Raw genomic sequence first — 19,624 nt, 5'->3', positions numbered from 1 at the left:
TTTTGGCAAATCAGTGAGGACTGACGTCACTAAATAATGACAGGCAATTAAGTGTCAGACTTCATATCCTTCAGAAAATGTATTGTAATATAAGGCTTTTATTCTAGAAACTTTCTAAGTTTATAATAGCAATATTTAAAATGTTTCCCTCTTTTTGGGGTTTTGTCCCCCCCCATTATTTTTGGCTTTGTCCAGACTTTTTGTGATAAGAGTTTGAGAGCTATAAATGGCAGACCAAGACTACCCCTAGGATGGGTGAGTTATCGTTGATGACTCGCGCCCATCCTCCCTCCTCTTGGTTGCTCCAGCATCCAAGTTGCCAATCAGATCCAGGCTGTCTGGATCATAGTCAGGGCTTTATTTTTATTCTCCAAAGAACTCACCTAAAATGCTGTAAAACACTGACAAATGAAGTCAACATTAAAGATGCACAAAAACACATAAAACAGTCTTATGGTCTTGAGGAACAACTTGGTTTTGTGAGAATTTTACATGCAATACTGAGGAGAAGCTTTAAAAAAATCTAAAGAAAGAAGAGAATTATTGACTTCCAAATAGAAAAAAAATATATTGCAAGATGTATAAATGTACATAAAACAATGTACATAAAACCAAGACTAACAATGTATTACAGTGAATATCAAAAGTTGCTGTAATACTATTAATGCATCTTTCATTGCTACTTGCATATACTAGATCTGAGATTGCAGTACTGTGGACTAAGAGAAATACTTGGAGTTTCAACACCTCTTTGCAGGTTTGTTTTCTGAGATGACCTTGCAGTTACAGGTCTAGTACTTCTGCCTTGTTCTACCAGATAAACACTGTGACTGTAATAGCAGGGCTGGTGGTTCTATCACATTGCTGTGCACATTCAGACTATTTGTGTGATGACAACCACACTGCATTAGCAATAACCATTGTAATTTATTTTTTGCATGCTAAACACATATCCCATAATGCTCAGTATAGTGTGCACAGAACAATGAGATTGTATGCCAGCAATAGAACCACACTGTTGCTTTCCAGTGCTAGCATCAGATGGTACATGCAAAAGGCAATAATGAGTGGCTGCTGGTGTTCAATGTACCATGCACACAGCTGCCTCTTTATCACCAGTGGGGCAGATGGTATATTGGTCCACTTAAGGCCTAACAGTCTCATAATGTGCTAGTACTAGTCTTCTGGCTATCAGCTGTATGCTGGCAAATGTATACTGAGTGCTACTGCCACCTATAGAGCAAATGGCATACTGCAAATAGCAATACTGGCTGTATCCTCACTGTCATAGTAGTGTAGTTTACACATGACTGAATCTGACAGCAAGTAGATTTTGATGATGACTCTTACAACACTGCAAGTAGCAGAAATAATACAAAAGAATGCAGTTTAAATAGTAATAAAAACTGCAATTATTCAAGACAAACTATATTGGATGATTTATACTGCTAGAAATCTTACAATGTCACAAAACAGATAATTAAAATATGGGAGATGGGGCTACACGTACTTCAGGGAATCACTGAAAAAACAAAATTCAGGTAAAAAGGGGCCACCACTGAAGTAAATGAATGAATGCTTTCTTCTTTTAATCAACAGACTTCATCAAGTACAATACATCTATCACAGCTTTCATTTTCTTCTTCTTTTGTCTTTTCCTGGTTAGGGGTCACCACAGCAGATCACCTGTTCACTCATGATTATACTAAATAAAACATCTGACACAATGGTCAACCAATATTAAAGACAAGCAAGCTAATATTTCAAGAAAATAATCCGGTATTAAACTCAAAGTACTGTACTATACTTACAGTTAAGAGCTTAACAGTTATATCCCAGTCTCTCAGATTTTTTATTTGCCTTAATTTAATAGAATGTTTATATTGGTGGAATCAATATCACTTCCTGTGAAATTAATTTAATCATCATTAACTGGATAATCTGTTGTGATACAACTTCTCAAAGATTTACAATGTATTATTCCCTCATAATATTACTCTATCATACATTTCTGTTCTACAATATTTTATCCAAACTTATTTCCTTTAACTTCATTTTCAGTTGGCATTCCCAGTTGTTTTTCTCCTAAACCTCTCATCTTTTTTTCTCTTCCCAATATTTCACAAAAACCCTTGCATTTACCTTTCACCATTAGCTGTCATAATGATACCTTGTCATTTTAAGTACAAAATATGTTGCAAGATTAAATACCCATAGTTTCCAATTTTACATTCTGTTGTGTTGTTTCTATGGGAATTAACCTTGAGTTCTTTATTGCCATATGCAGAAAACACAAACACTCTCTCCAGATGACATTTTTCCAATTAAAAGATTGAATTTATCAAATAAATTTTATTATAAGCAGAACTACCTCCATTACTCAAACAATCCTCATCACTTCTGGCAAAATGTGAGCCCAAATTCATTTAGAACTCCTTGCATCTATAAAAAAATATACAAAGAGTTGTATTTTTTCTATGAAAGTGGAATGCCTCAAATAGCTAAATTATTCCACAAGTCTTTTCAGTTTTCTTTATTCAATGGTAAACCAATATGCTCTAAAATATTCTCCAAAAATGTCACTACGTCTACCACCTATAATCTTTTTAAACAAAATATCATCCATATAAATCATAACGTTTATTTTATTATTTTTTTTTTTGCAGAGCAAATCCCCCATGCATCCCTCATGTTTTGGGATATCCCTACACCTCTAAATGTACATATACCAACACCAAGGTCACACAACAGTAGAGAAAGAGGCAAACCCCACTGCTGAAGAATGTATTTTCAGTGACCTTACTCAAATCACTTCACATTCAGACATTTGGCAGCATGATACACTCCTAATACCCCCAACTTTGTTCCATCCAGCTTTCTTTTGCAATTTTCTATGAAAACATTCATTTCTTATATAAACAAAATTGAAACTGATACAGCATCTATGTTTCAAATCTCTTTCTGTATTAATCTTTTTTACTCCGCTACCAACCATAACATTTACCATATTTTTTATACGCAGATTTTAAAACTTAACTGCTAAATCTCCTATAATATATTATCCTAATATGTTTCACATTTGTCCATGACTAACACTATTAAATGCTTTGGTTATGCCACATGAAATAATCTTGCCTGCGGTCTTAACTACCTGCAACTTTCTTCACAGTCAACAATAGCTCCTTTGCATTTTTTCCTGGTGTTCTAAAAATTATTTCTTTTATACTGTCTTTTAATACTTTAAGTCTTGCATAACTGTAATAATTATTTTGTAATCCTCATGAGATAAAGTTAATTGGTTGCAACATATCAATCTCTTATCTCCTTACTTTTTTCTGTCATAATGTTATACATTCATATATGTTTTCATACTGTATCCATTCTCACAAAGCACACTTGAAATATTTCTTTTCTTCATTCATTCTTTTACTCTACCCACCACTTCCTCCAAGACATCCTTCAATTCTTTCACAGTTATATGCTCATTTAATACATCTTTCAGCTTAACTATTTAACTTTTATATGGCAAATATTTTATTAACTAGTCATTCTTTTACTTTTAAACATCTCTTTTATATATCTTTAAGCATATTCTAATATTTCTATATCTGAGCTTTTTAAGCCCTACCATAAAAGGATTATTTATTCTGTCGTTCATTTCAAGGAATGACTTGGTCAAGGTAATAACATTTTTTCTTTTTCTTTCTTATATTCATAATTTTCCCCTTCTTTGTAATGTATATCTATTTTTCCCCTAACACAGCAGGATATTCCATTACCATTTATCTCTACTTATCTTCATGCTCATGTAATAATTATTTTACAGCATACTTCCGTATATTTTTATTGTATGCAAATAATCATTTTGTCCAGTTCCTATAAAGCTTCACATTTTTATGATCTTCCTCACAATTGTTTTCTAACACCAATGTATCTTCACAAAAGTCCATTAATCTTTTAAGGTCATTTTTCTCTTTCAGATCAGTTTCATTTTCCCCTATGGCAGTCCATGTAGAGAGGTGATCCAAGAAACCTGCAGTCCTTCTGTTACCTTTATTTCTTTTAACTTCCCTAAAAAGATTAAAATAAATAAATCAATATTTGTTTAAATACACCCACCTCACATATGTATAACCTCTGTTTTATCCTAACAACAAATGATCACAATGGCATTTTTTAAACATTGACTATCTGCATCTTACTTTTTCACATTTCTAGTGCTGATCATATGATCATAGTCAACTGCATGTTCACCACTATGCTGGGATATAAATCACCAAAGGATCTATGATTTCCTTCACTGAAAAAAAAAAAAAAAAAAAAAAAATATATAGATATAGATATATATGGGTCTACTGTATATAATCAAAAACTCATTTTTTCTAAAATAAAGAGCAGACCCACGATTATACGAAAGTGCACTTAAGCGAAAGTGCACTTCTGAGAACATCGGTTCAACAAACCAATAAAGAACAGAGAAACATTGTTTTTGCAGGGGGGCAAGCCCCCCTGCACCCCCATTTCCCCTACTTAAATATACCAACTCCAAAACTGCACTATAGTGGGGAAACACGTAAATTCCCTTTCCCCACTATAGTGCACTTTGGCACCTGTGTTCCTTAATTGTTCGTTGAACCGTACTTTGCGGAAGTGCACTTTTGCGTAACCGAGGATACACTGTTTTCGAACAAGTGGTTTTTCGGTCTTTTACAGTAGACCCATATATATATATATATATATATATATATATATATATATATATATATTCCCTTCAGAATCTCGAACGGCTGAAAACCCAAATGTTATATGGTCAAGACCATATGACTGAGTTTTCAGAAGCTCGAAATTCTGAACGGAGATCTTCATACAGCGTGGAATGGGACACTTCCCTTTTCCTCGCTGTAGTGCAATCTTGGAGTTGGCATATTTAAGTAGCGGGGTGTCGTTTTATTAATTTATTTTCTGGGGATTCATTTTAAAATTTCGAGCTTCTGAAAACTCGATCATATGGTCTCGACCATATGACATCCGGGTTTTCAGGCGTTCAAGATTCTGAAGTGAATATATATATATATATATATATATATATATATATATATATATATATATATATACACACACACACACACACACACACACATACTCCCATCCCCCTGTACAAAGTTCAGACTTCACATCTGTTAGTATTGCCTTTCATGTCCTTGATGCTACAAAATCTAAAGCAACAACTGCTTGATTCTAGAAAAGATAAACCTGTACTCCAAATAGCCATATTCTTTTATTCTCCTGGATACTTTTCAGTTTTGGTGTTTGTGTATCATCTAACCAAGATATGGCTCCTTAATAAGTCTGCCACAGTCTACTCACACTACTATATAACAGGCAATCTGCATACTTCATTTAGGTTATTAACATTTATAGAGAACTGTTAAGTTTATCCTTTCCCTTTTTTACTATCAAGATGCAATTTTTCCTTTAAGAGTCCTCTTTCTTGATCTCACAGTTTCTACCTTTGCAACAAACCAAATTTACTTAATGTCTGTTTTAGTAATATCCTCTTCCCTTTCCCCTTCATCCACCTCCAAAACTTCAAAATGATTTGAATACATATTCCTTTATTCATCATAGTTTCACTATCATACATTTCATTAACATTTTTCAGATCATCATCACATATTTCATTAACATCTTTTTGATTGTCATCACTTTGCTCATTTACCTCTCTACCTTCAAAATATATTAATACCACTCTTTTATCATGATACACTCTCATTGCACGAACACCTTTACTCCCACTTTGTTTCATAATGGTAGCAACATGATTCTTCATAACAACTTCCATGATCTTCCTCCCTAGTGTACACACTATTTGCAGTTTATTTTTTTGCACAACACAATCAAACCACAGATGTACCTGTTTCCCACACTTCCTACATTCCAATACATATTTTCTTGCTGAATGACCTACCTCAGACTGAATTTTATTTCCTTTGATAGAATCATTTATTAAGTAATTTAAATATGTGAACTCTGGACCATAAGGATTTTATTCCTCATCTCTGGAGAAAGTCTTAGCAATTTTATTACTGGTCTCTGCAGCAGCTCTTATTGTGACAGTTTGTGCTTGAAGTATTTCAAATCCCCATAAATATTACATGCTTTTGGCTGTCCCCAGTAACCTACAGTTCCAATTATTTCTTCAGCAGTTATTACAGTAAGCACATGGATAAGCTACACTTAATGTAACACAAATCTCCTGATCTCCAGTTCATTAACCTCCTTATTAATCACATTTCAAGTGAACTGCTGGATAGAAGAGTGCAAAAATAAACCCCAAGGCTTTGTATGTCAGTATATCCAGTCTAAATCATACCAATAAACTATTATATATAATCTATCTGTATCTGTTTTATGTGTAGTGATTGTGTTTATTTGATGCATTATTGTAGTGGCGTTTTATTTTTATTTGTACTGTTTTTTTATTTGCACTGTTTTTTTTTAGGTTCAATGTTTAATGATTTTTGTGATATGATTGGTGCTGACTTTTTGAGTACTTCTATTTATTTATTGAGTTTTTAGATGCATTTTAGGCCTGATGAAGTGGTGTGTCTACACTACAAAAACACTTGCCTAATAAATAATTGTGTTTTTATACAACTATTCTGCTGTTGGTTGGTCTGTTGGATGCTTCTGTGGAATCTACTTTCTTTATCTTTATCCAGCAGCCCTTTTATACTAGCTGTGACTTGGTTTGTGTTTGGTACCAATAATCTTTGCCTTGTGCCTGCATGTATACTCTGAAATATATAGTCTTACCACAGAAAGTAGTTTTACTTATTTGTACATGCTGCCATAAACTTGTTTTTCCAGCAAAAATGTTTCAAAGGGGACATTGCAAAATTGTTCTTTGCTAAAATGAATGAGCACATTCATATTTTCAAGCTTAAAAATAAACTAAGCTTGTCCCAAAGTGGAGTAGTACATATTAGATAATCTGATAACAGTGGAATAGTGTGTGATAGGTTAGTGTGCTGCTTGGATTATCCCTTATTTATGGACAATGTATATATATATATATATATATATATATATATATATATATATATATATATATATATATATATATATGGCAAGGGCTATAAAGGGGTATTGTATGAGGGGTGTCATTCTCCCTTATTAGTGAATATAGGGGAAAACAGAATCTAGCTTTATGTCTCTTCTGTGACATGTCATTGTCAGGTTTAAGGATTTAAGATACAGAATCTCTGCACTTGTCATTATGGCCTGCAATTTTATTGTACAGATATCACAATAAAGGTCTAATGTTTCTTTCCAAAAATGGGATTGTAAAGAGATGCAAATTCAAGGTAAGTATTGGATGTTATGGTAAGTGCATTCACAGCTACAAAGAGATATCAACACTACTGCCTGGCAGTTCATTGTATGAGGAGAAGGCATGATGCTATGACAAAATCCAGTACACAGTTTTTATTGTGCTGTATTCCAACCATAACAATGTCAGCTTTGGCTCTAGCTACATACTTATAATCAGACTTATTCTATGGATACTGTGACACCAGGGAAATGCTGCCAGTCCAGCTATCTGGAATTTTGTAAATAATTGTATGTCACTTGAAAATATTAATATGAATTTGTATAGAGATGTGCCATTGCCAGCCCAGCTGTCTGGAATTTTGTAAATAATCATATGTCATTTGTGAATAGTGATACAAATGAAAGAGAACTGTATGTTATGTACTGAGCTTCAAGAATGTAACCACAGTGTACCCTACTTGGGAAAAAACAGAAATGGATGTAAACTATATACCTGCACAATGTATGTTTTAATGGTAGAAGTTGGAACATACAGAGTTAACTTCAAGAAAATAAGTTAAAATTGTTTACAAATGTGCTATAAATGATAGTGCAAGGAGACAGGATGTCTAGAGCTAGAAGTTTTTCCTATTGTCTTGAAACAGAAATAATTACTAGGTTACAAATGTAGAGCTAGAAGTTTTTCCTATAGTCTTGAAACAGAAATAATTACTAGGTTTCAAATGTAAAGTGTTTTACTGCTCTGTGACTTCCTAGCAGCTGCACATCTGAGAGATAAGTAGTTTTGGCACAGAGATGTTGGTTTCTGTTAGCCTGAGAACTGATGGCAAGTGACAAAGACTGATGTCATCCAAAGCTAACCCAGCAGTAATGTTTGATAGTAATTTAAGAACTCTCTCAGAGACTGCACATTTTGTATCTTGTCTTGGACCTGCAACATCCATTCAGTACTTCTCATCTATATTTGCCTTGTTCTTAAGTAAGTCATTTAGAGCAAACTATCTTTTAGATATAGATAGGAATATGGACAATATTAGTTTAAATGTTTTCTGTATTTATTTGAGACTGTCCTGCAATGTTGTTTTAAAATATTTCCTGTGATTCTGAACTCTAGTCACTGTGTTGAGTTATTGAGTATTGTCTTGTTCTTATATTTTTTATTATTAAATATATTTAAACCTTTTAATTGTGGTTGGTTTGTTTAGAGATATTTAAGCTCTTAGAGTACTTGCATATGTATTTAGTGACACTGTATAGACCACTTCTAAATAGCCTTAGTCTTGGTCACGCTTATCATTTTGATAATAGTAACATTTTACAGTAAGTTTGAGCACCCTTTGGTAAGGGTCTTAACAGTAGGTAATAAGTAATGGTGGCTGGTGGCAGCTGATACTACCTTATAGTCTGGGCAGAAGGGGGCATAGCTAGTAAACCTGTGCTAGCCTTTCCCAGGTGTGTGTGTTTGTATATCAATTAAATTTCAAAGTGTGTGTGTGTCAGCTACTTGGGCATTAACACAAAGCACTGGTTGGACAGAAGGGGTGCTGGAGGTTTTAGCTTGGCCACTCGGCTGAGATCTTAACCCTATAGCTGTGCCAGTGGGGAGTCTTATTGGGGATCTGGAGAAAGAGAAAATAAACTAGCCCCAGACTGACTGTGATCTGTGTGTGCTCTTAAGGGAAATTGTACTTTACTGTGTCTATACTTGTCATCCTCCCAATGTGTATGTCCCTCACTGGTGGTAGTGGTGAGGATTGAGGCTCCTTGATTACTGGGCCAGTGCAAGGGCATCACAGATACAGTAACCTAAACTTGGATTATCCAGAAAGATTGATATAGTTGCAATTATACACAGAAGTAATCTTTGCATTTTTATCATCAAGTACAGTCTACTGAATTCAGGGTCCTTAGTTATCACAGCCAAATTATTAGTACTAACAAAATTATTAGTTATAGTATGGACCACAGAGATCAAATAATGAATTAAAGGAATTATATGATTACAGTTCAGTTTGAGTCTTAATGCATAAATTTAACAGCAGGCATGTGTTCCACAGTTTGCCCAAAATAGTATTCATCTGCTTTACCCCTTGTAATCTCACCAAAATTTTTGAAATAATAAAAATCATATAGCATTTGACACAATAAAGATCTGTTACAATACAACAATGCAAAAGCATTGACACCCCATCTTTACATTGATGCCTATTCGAATGAACAATTCCTAACGGCTGATTCCTATGTATCACGCTTCACTTCACAAAGCAGTCTCTGTTTCATTTGTTGTATGAAACATTATTCATTAAATCTTAGCTGACTGGATTTAGTACTACAAAATTGTATATCGTTTAGAAGGCACATTACCATTGCCACTTTTCTAGAATTCATGTGGATGTATTCGTTTGTTTTCCTTAGATAAGTAGAATACTCTCCATCCCCCATCCATCTTGGGTAAATATATACATTAAGAAAACAGAGGAATAACACTGGGTAATAAGCAATGAAGATATGATTTTACTGAAACTACTGGGATTCAGCTGTGACCTGCTGGGGTAAGTGTTTTAATTAAAGATTCATTGTTGTTTTATTGCTTATTAAATTGCTTTTGTTCTGTTGATTTGGCCTTGTTTTCCATGCTCTCTGCCATTTAGTTTTGGAGTTGCAGTACGTCTTGGTTACTAAACCCATGAAGTACCAAGTAAAGGGTAAAAAAGGTTACACAGACAAACCATTCAGTAAAAACTGCAAGAAAAGACTGAGCCATGCTAAAGTTTCCAACCCCTTAAGGACATACAATGTTTCATTTTCATTACTTCTGAATGCCGACAAATTTTTACTTTTTAAGTCTTCATGGGTGCATTTAGGTCAATACAGCCAAGTACCTACAGCCCTTCCATGCTATACTGCTCTCATGCAACAGCATTATTCTAAAAAGGAACATCTTTTTTTCCTGTAAATAGCACTACTGTATCATTTTTAAAGAAACATCCTAACATCATTATATAACTCTAAAAAGAAGCATCCTACTTTAAACAAATAATATTATATATAATTTAAAAATGAAGATACTACTTTTTTCAGAATCACAACATTGTATAAGGTGATCTCCATTTGTCATCCATCTGCCTGGGATGATTGATGTAGGTCTGTGGGGATGGCCTTAACATGTTCTGCACATGCATGGGAATGAATTAACATGTATAAAGCACATTGATATACTGCAGTTTATGTCAATGGAAACATGGTAGCTGCTAGAAAGGAATCAGTTGGCTGCTAACAACTTAGATGAGTTATGTAAATTACTGTTTAAATACAGAAGTATTTCTGGAGTAGTGAACGCATAAAATAAATTAAATGCTTTAAATATATTTTGCAACTTTGTTGTGACAAAAAGACAGCCGTTATTTTAATGGTGTTTGGTAATTATACTGATCTGTGACCCCAGAAGCACTGCCTGTTTTATGAGCCACACAGCAGGTAAATGGAGGTGGGAGGAATCAAACCCTGTATCTTATGTACAAGAATCAACTTGTTAAAAGCTCAGAGCATTAATTGTCTGCTTTTAATACCAGGTAAATACATTGTTGCTATGTACTACTACTACTACTACTACTGCTACTACTACTGCTAATAATAATAATATGGATACTTTACCTGACATTATTTTATGGTACTATATACAACAAATACATGTACCGCTCAGTCTTTTAGCAAATGTTTATAACATCTGACAAGTATGTAACAGAATTAAAATGCTGTGAATAGAGAAAATCTTGACTTAACAGTAAACCAATATATAATGAAGAACATCAAGCCTTAATAAATTATTCACATGAAATACTTTTTATCCTTTGTAGTATGAAGTAAACCCAAGGTCACAGACATATATTACTTTTCCAAGATTTGGAGTCCTCTGTCAAATATACAATAGTCCATCATGCCACACAAAGTATTTGTCATTTAAATCTGAAGTAAATACAATTCATAAAATCATTTTATCTTGCATACCTTTCCACTGCATTTTCCCTTGTCTATTATTTTCAGTGCAAATTCCTTGCCTGTAGACCTGAAAAAAAAAAACATCAACTTTCACTTAGAAACTGTACAGTTGTCCAGTTTTTCTCTCCATACAGTGCTCTTTATTACTCGGGTATTCACACTTGTTTACAATAACAATGTTTTGCAGGCGCAAGCCATTTCATGCTCTCACCTCAAGCAAAGAAATTCACCTATTAGAATGTGCTTCAGATCACTAACCTTATATCTGTCATCACACAAGACACAGACAGTTGACTGACAAGCTGTAGGACCATACCCAACTGATTTAAAAAATGAGTCTAGAGGACTTTTTCATTACATTTCAAACTGTTCAAAAATCATGTGATCTGCACGACTATTTATACAAGAAGCTACTGAAAGTTTAGAACCCAAGATTTGCAAAAAAAAAAAAAAAAAACTGAATTTTATTTTTTCTTTTAGGAGAAAGACACAAAATTAATCTTCTTAAAGCTATAATATTGTGGTTGTACTTCTGACAATTCTAGCTTGCAATTTAGACCCATAAATCACAACAAAATCTGGCAGACTATCGCAACTAGCAATTTTATTTGACATCTATGACAATTCAGGGGAATAATTCTTCATACACTGAAATATGTTGCATGCTTCAGCAATAAATAACTTTTTAAGATCTTGTTACAGTAAATATAAATATTACACTGCTTAACCTCAAGGTTTTAAAATAAGGAACAATCATACAAAGGAACAATAAAAGTGTATTTATTATTATTAATACATGGAAATGGTACGCTTTTGTATTCGGCACAAAACAAATGTATAAGGTTTCCATGTTTCTTAGACAACATTTAACTTTGATGTACTACAACAATCTAGCACTACTGAAGGGAAGCAATTTCTAAACTTCAGCAGAACAAAATGTACTCTTGATGTCCGTGACAATTAGCCTTATCTGTATTGTTTGCAAAATTATGGAACATGCCTTATTGGAATGTATCTGAAATAATTCAGGTGACCTACTGTTGTGATTTCTCTTCTTCCTCGAAATACTCCACTTAGATGACCATATTATTGATTAATGATTTTACTTAGGTGGGAAGAAATTAATCAAATTCAGGCAATCATTTTAAAGCACCTGTATTTGTACCTAAACAATTCTACAGATATCAAAGGGTGTTGCACCGAACTTTACTGCATTAAACATAAGGAACAACAATAATTATACGCTAAACATAGGAAGCAACAATAATTATCTGCCAAACACAAGTTGGATTCCATACTAACTAGGCACATAAAGAACGTGAATGTTCAACTCTGCTACCTTTTAACCCTAATCTTACCAGTTTTGATGACTGCCAACTACTTCTAATGCTATTAATGTTAAACAGCCTAGCTAATGAGCATAACTAATCAGGGAGCACCAGTTCCCTTTTTCTTATGACAAACTTTCAAGTGGAGTGCCACAGAAACTCTCACTGATGAGAAGGGACATCTCCTATTGCACCTTTTTATTTGTCATATAATCAGATCATCATTCAGATTCCATATTTACTCCACCAATTGTGGTTGTCCATCACCAAGGGAAGACCATAGAAGATTCCTGAATCCCTTCCCAATTTTAGGAGATATTAGCAGCCCATGAAATCATGGTGGACCTTGTTCTCCAAATATAGTTACAGGGCCCCCACATACCACACCAGTATGCGGGACAAACCCTGTTCTTACATGAACACAAATGTTGTGCCTAGTTTACATCCTCAAAGTATACCTAAAGCTTACTGTCTGCACCCTAACATGAGTGGCTTACCTTGGGTTGAAGGAAGTCTGTTCACTCTCCTGGATCCTGTGAGATGGAGATCTGTGTAGCTTATGCCACTGGTTATACTGCTTCTGTTTTTTCATACCAGCCCCTTCTAGGACGTAATGGATACTTGGCCACTCCCTACCTACACATGTAAATTGCCTTTACATGATAAAGAGTGGAGACCAGGACAATGTAGCCTGTTCCCAAACTACATTTCACTGACAAGGAACAGTCTGGGTTACTAAAGGGAAATGGTGCCATCTTATCCTGGTGGCCTTCACTGTGGAAGAGTCAGCTGCAAGGATTTACTGTAAATGTTGAATATCTGTATTTTGTAAAGCTTTTGACACCATCCCCAAGTGACGGAATTATAGACAAATTAATCAGATATCAACAGGTTCTGTGTAACTCAGAGGTTAAAATGCTGATTAAACAAGAGTTCAACCAGTCAGAGAAAGGAAAGTTACCCATTACGCTCAAACAATGCGAATTGTGGTATTCCACACAGCTATGTATTAAGCCTCCTCTTATCTGGACTTTGGTATACAGATAAACACAGAGAAGATGTTGGAAATCAAAATATATATGATGAAAAATTAGGTAACCCAGTTATATCGGTAAAGGTTCACATGTTGTTACTAGAGTAATGATCACTAGGCCCAATACAAGCCTAGCCATGCACTCCAAGCCATTTGGATCCCAACTATCATGGGTGTCTATACAGAGAGGTAGAGGAAATGTTAATAGGGAGGTAACTAAGGGATTTGTAGAGTGGGATGTTGGATAGTATAATATGTTTCTTAATGATGGCCTCTGTCCAAAAGGGACATGTGGGCCAGACTGGGGATAAATTTACAATTTTCCATCCAATGGTCATGGTTTCATTTTAATAGTGTCAGGGATGAACTCTGTTTTACATGGATGGGGAGCTTATTCCATAGTGTGGGAGTGTGAGGATCCTTTGAGACATGCATCTTTCTCTCCAACATGTTCTGTTTCTGTGACACATAAATTTGAGATCCTGGATCCAGTGTTTCTGGTGCTGTTTGTTTTGCACATGTGAAACAGATCCAACAGCATATCTCTCAACCTCTTAGCACAAGAAATCTGGGCAAAGCCATAAATAATAGGCATAAAGGACCAAAAATAGGGCTTATAAACTTAGAAAGTTGATATAATAACAGTTGCATTGGCATTAATTTTCTGAAGGGTATGAAGTTTGAAAATCAAACATCTGTCATGATTTTTTTTTTACTTCAGTCCACAATGTTTTACCAGAAAACCAAACATTTTATGAGGAACAGACCAAAATTATGAGGCAAAAATCTGAACATTCTGCAAAAATCTGGTCATTTGAGAAGTATATCTATCAGGGCTGGGTCTGAGGAAGCCCTGTAAGCAAATCAAAGATACTGTCTCAGCAGCCTGTAGGAGACTGAACACAGAGACAGAGCCTTTAGTCGATCATTGTAGGACAGGGTATTCATGCCCTGAATTCTCCTGGTGGGAAACCTTTGTGGGCATTCCAACTGTAGCAAGTGTCTGATTAGGTACATGGAAAGGGGCATTATACTCAATGATGGGTCTTATAAAGGTTGAACAGAGTGATACTATAACTTCCTTGGGGACCTAAATTCCCTACCCTTACCTATAAGTTGGGCAACAAAAATCTATTTTCTTACCGTCTTATCTATGTGTTGGTCAAAGGTCAGATTGCGGTCTTCATATGTTCCCAGATGCTTTACTACTGGGTCAACTATTAGGGGTGTTTTATTATGGAGTTATTAACTTGGGTTGAGGAATCAATTTTCCAAAGGGTATGATAATGCATTTTTTGGCACTGAGATTTAGAACATGGCTTTGGTACCAGTCATTTGTCTGTGCTAAACCATCTTGTAAGATGTGGCTGCATCGAGGGAGATCTATAATAGCTCCCAGTTTACAGTCATCTGTGAACTTAGTGAGCCAGAGACCTTGAACGTTAGCCTCAACTTCCATGAAGTAGATGCCAAATAGGAGTGGGCCCAACATGGAGCCCTGTGGTACTCCATTGGAGACCGAGCTCTTGGTGGACGTGGTCTCACTGATCTTGACTTCTTAAGTCTTGTCTGTGAGCCAGCCAGCAATTCACCAAATTATGTAGGGATTTATGCCTAGCACAGACAGCTTGTCAACCATGCCTGAGTGAATGCTTTGGTGAGTTTAAGATAAGTAGTATGCACAGTTTTACTCTCATTCATTGCCTTGGTGACCCTCTCAAAGAAGTCTATCAGTTTAAGTAGATGCAAACTTCCCTTAAAGTTAAACTGGGATGGGTCCAGTGTCTGTAGGTTGCCAATGTCCTTGTTTATCACTTCCATGACAATTTTTTTTCTATGGTTTTGCATGTTAGGCTTGTCAGACTAATGGGTGTGTAGTTCCCTGGGTTGGATGACAGTCTGTCCTTATGGAAGGGAAAGACTGTTGTATTCCTCCATTCACATGGAATGTAGCCTGTTTTGAGGCTGCAGTTGAAAAGTGCCTCAAGTAGTCCTAATAGATCAGGTTTTAGACTGCTCAGGAGGTAACCAGTGATGTCAGGTCCCACAGATGTAGTATTCATGTCTTTAGCAACTGCGGCCACTACCTGGTCCCTGTTACTAGTTGGATGAAGTAGGCTGGAGGGGATTTCACCTGGATGAGTTGGGGTAAGTGGGGGGGGGGGGGTTTGAGACAAATTTGTCAACCATTTGATTTGCTATATCTCCTTGATTGGTGAAGGTGGTACCAGTCACCACCAGTTCAACACATTGCTGTGTGTTACTTCTAAGGTTCTGGACATTGCTGAGGAAGACCTTGTGATTGTCCTTAGCCTGCAAGGCTATTCTGATCTTGTAGTTGGCCTTGCTTGACTTAATTAGACATCTTAGTTGTTTGTTAAGTTGTATAAGAGAGAACTTGTCTTCAGGGGAGTTGCTCTTCTTGATTTTGGCCATGATTTTTTTTTCTCTTTTATTAAATACCCTGTTTAGGTGAAGATTCTACCAGTGGGATTTGTTTTTAGTGTTTATTTTGTGTTCACGTCTGGTAGGTATGGCAGCCTCTATGTAGCTATTCAAGTTTGTACAGGGACTCTGTGAATAATTCTGCATAGATAGTTGTAGTCTTAGGGTCAAGGAGGAGCCTTGAATTTTGACAAATTGTCATTTAGTAGGATGTAATTTGCCTTAGAATATTTCCTAACTGTTACTGTTTCAGCTGAATTTTCCAGGGTGATTTTTTTTACTTCAAAAGAGACTGCTTTGTAATCTGACTTCACTAGTGAGGACGTGACATGGGGGGGGGGGGGTGCAACGTTTGATTCTCTGGTTGGAGCTTGCACTATCTGTTCCAGGTTGTTTGTGTTAGTAAATTCCAAGAAGTGTTGTGCCTCTGAGTTTGAGGTATGTACTGCAAGTTTCACAGTCTACAGAGGGGCAGCTAAAGGCATCCATGAACAAGGTATATTTGGGTAAGAGTAGCGAGAATTTATGGAGCATAGATGGTGACCTGTAGCTAGCCATAAAATGATGACTTGCATGAGGATGACCTCCATGGTATCACCCTATTTAAACAACCTGTTAACATATGTTTGGTGTTTGTTTTGGTGTGTATTTTAGTGATTGCCGAAAAGCAGTATTACCCATAGGTGGCTTTGAAAATCCTTGACATTTGTGAATGTTTTCCATAAGAGTCTCAGCATAAGACAATCTGTGTATTTGCTTAAAGGTATGTGTTAGGGATGTAGTCTGGATAACCTTGATAATCTCATCTGAATGCAAGATTTTTGCCTCCAGAGAAGTTGTGTATTTATATCTCTTGCATACTGTTTCATTTTCTTTAATAATTAACTGGTTGTCGGAGAACATGAGAATTGCCACATTGCCTTAGTCTGCTCAAATGTACTATGCTGGCCCTAGATACATTAGGAAATTGCATATTCATGTTGTCTGGTCCTGTAATAGAGTGGGCTGTTTAGGATTAAGGATTGGGTTTTAACAAGGGACTACTAGGGTAGTTGCTGGGGTTAAGGGCAAGATATTGTAATGTTAATATATCATAGTGCTGTTCTATATGCAAACTACTTTTTGGGAGTTAAGGGCAAGATGTTATATAGTGATAGGATATGGTCATGCTATTCAATGTACCAACTAGCTTAATTCTGTGCAATACCATGCTGTTTAACAGGTTTTGGACCTAATCCTAACTTTATAGGCAAATTTTACTCTCTAGATGTTTGCTACTATACAGGGCAGTATGTACTGCCTATGAATGATGGGCAGCACTAGCCAAACATGCCTGACTTATAGCAGAGAAAAAAATCTTAAAAATGGACTATTATGCCCTCTAGCCTATAAATGATCATACTTGAACTCACTGGAGTACTTGCCAACTCAGATAGACCAGGTAAATGGATTCTGTCACATGATGGATGATCCTAGAATTTCTTAATGTAAAAGCACAGCAAAAGTAGCTCTTGAGTGCAGATTAAACAAAACCACCTAACAACTAAGTCCCTAGCTAATTTGCCCTTCTGCAAGATTGTCTGTAGAAAAATAAAACTAGAAAAGCCAACAAACACTGAAATTATGATTCTTTATAAAATTAAATAAATTAGTTAAAAAGCTTAGAACAGTAGCTATCACTGTATAAAGCAAGTACAAATGCAGTAAATCAAGAAAATGTTCTGATCTTAGCCTGGATGGCTCTGGATGCAGTTTGATTCCTATGTCCTTTAGCCAATAAACAACCACACTCTGAAACCCCTGGAGTGCTTCCTAACTCACAGAGACCAGGTAAACACCTTCTGCCACAATACAGATGATCCTGGAATTTCTTAATATAAAAGCACAGCAAAATTATCTCCCAAGTGCAGCTTAAACAACATCCACCAAACAACTAAGTCCCTCACTAGTCCACCCTTCTACAAGGTGATTTGGTGACAAACAGAACCAGAAAACTCAACAGAGAAATGAATTTTTTTTTTGCCAGAAAATTAAACACATGCTTTAAAAATGCTCAAAAACATTAGCCATCACTATATAAACCAAGCAGAAATGCAGCAAATAAAAATAAATAAATAACTAAAATAAAAAGGCTGCAGAATTTATACAGGACAGGCTAGAAATATATACAATAGATGTACTTAAACATTTATTTCATTGTCAAATGTAGACTATGAAATTTGTCAAAAAAGTTGTACAATTTGATTATAAAATCAATAGACATAGCATAAGAACTTAGAAACCAAAGACAATGTACCACGAAAGTAAAACAAATCACTGATACCAAATCCACCACTCGAGCCGGTTGACTTTTTTCAATTAAAAGAAATTCCAAAAGTATGTAAATATGTATTTGTATATATTTTCATTATAAAACTTCATTAATTCCTATTAAAAACTGTTAAAACATTGAACATGTGTGAATATGTATAAATGTATGTAAAAACTGTATGCAAAAACTGCACATATAAAATAACAAATTCTATATATAAGACAATAAAAAAATTCCTACAACCAGTAGTTCCATATAACTTGTCAAGTGTGTTCTACAACACAAAACAATACTTAAAACTTGTTGTCCCCAAGTGGCAAGATAAACTATTCTTTGAGTGTTACAATTACCTTTCCTACAATAACACACTGTTTTCGAGAATATGTATGTCAAAACATCACATTGTATTCTCGATTTTTGGATGACCTGTTCATTATTTGGAAAGGGCCTATGGAGGACATACACAGGTTTATTAATTACTTAAACAACACAACGGATTTTCTTAAATTCACTTTCAATTTTGACAAAACTGGGATTTCTTATTTAGGAGGTTTTGTATCTAAAATATTTAGGAAATCTACCTTTTCAATGATTACATTGAGTATAGTAGCTGCCATCCAAGAATGTCCTCTACCAGGGACATTATGGAAAGTGAAATTGATGGTATTTATCAAATGTTTTTGAACAGGAATTATCCGAGGGTTATGTTAGACAATGTGGGAAATAGATACACAGACATGAATGGAAAGAAAGTTGGAGAAGTTGATAGGACAGTATGTATCATCATGTTCAACCCATACACTAATTTGGTGAAGGAGATTTTGAACAGACATTGGGAGTTGATAAATACTTTACTTTCAATGAATAAGCCCATTACTGTCTGTAAAGAATGTTAGAGGGTGGTTTAAAACAAAACCCATAGAAACAAAGAAAAACATTAATGAAAACAAGAAAATTAAGTTGGACAACATTTTGAGAACAGTGTGTTATTGTAGGAAAGGTAATTGTAACACTCAAAGAATAGTTTATCTTGCCACTTGTTTAGGTTGATCACACATTTACATTTTCTATTATTGACCAGGTGGACATTTCAGACTGTGGTTGATGCCACTACTGCCCCTAAAGACCCACAGTAAGCATTGTTTTAAGTATTGTTTTGTGTTGTAGAACACA

The 19,624-nt window shown here is 35.2% G+C and overlaps 1 protein-coding gene across 1 annotated transcript in view; it reads right to left on the bottom strand.

Moving 5' to 3' along the window:
- The window catches only part of DCLK2 (doublecortin like kinase 2), a 1,465,027-nt gene that overhangs the window by 298,983 nt on the left and 1,146,420 nt on the right, over positions 1 to 19,624 (bottom strand). The window contains exon 10 of the mRNA XM_044063457.1: positions 11,344 to 11,401. Within this exon, the coding sequence (XP_043919392.1) occupies positions 11,344 to 11,401 (58 nt within the window). The remainder of the gene's footprint in view (positions 1 to 11,343; positions 11,402 to 19,624) is intronic.

The sequence above is a fragment of the Protopterus annectens genome, chromosome 2.part1, assembly GCF_019279795.1.
Source record: "Protopterus annectens isolate FY-2018-M chromosome 2.part1, PAN1.0, whole genome shotgun sequence".
NCBI lineage: Eukaryota > Metazoa > Chordata > Ceratodontiformes > Protopteridae > Protopterus > Protopterus annectens.
The sequence above is the reverse complement of the archived record's forward strand: the minus strand, read 5'-3'. Positions and strand labels throughout refer to the sequence as shown.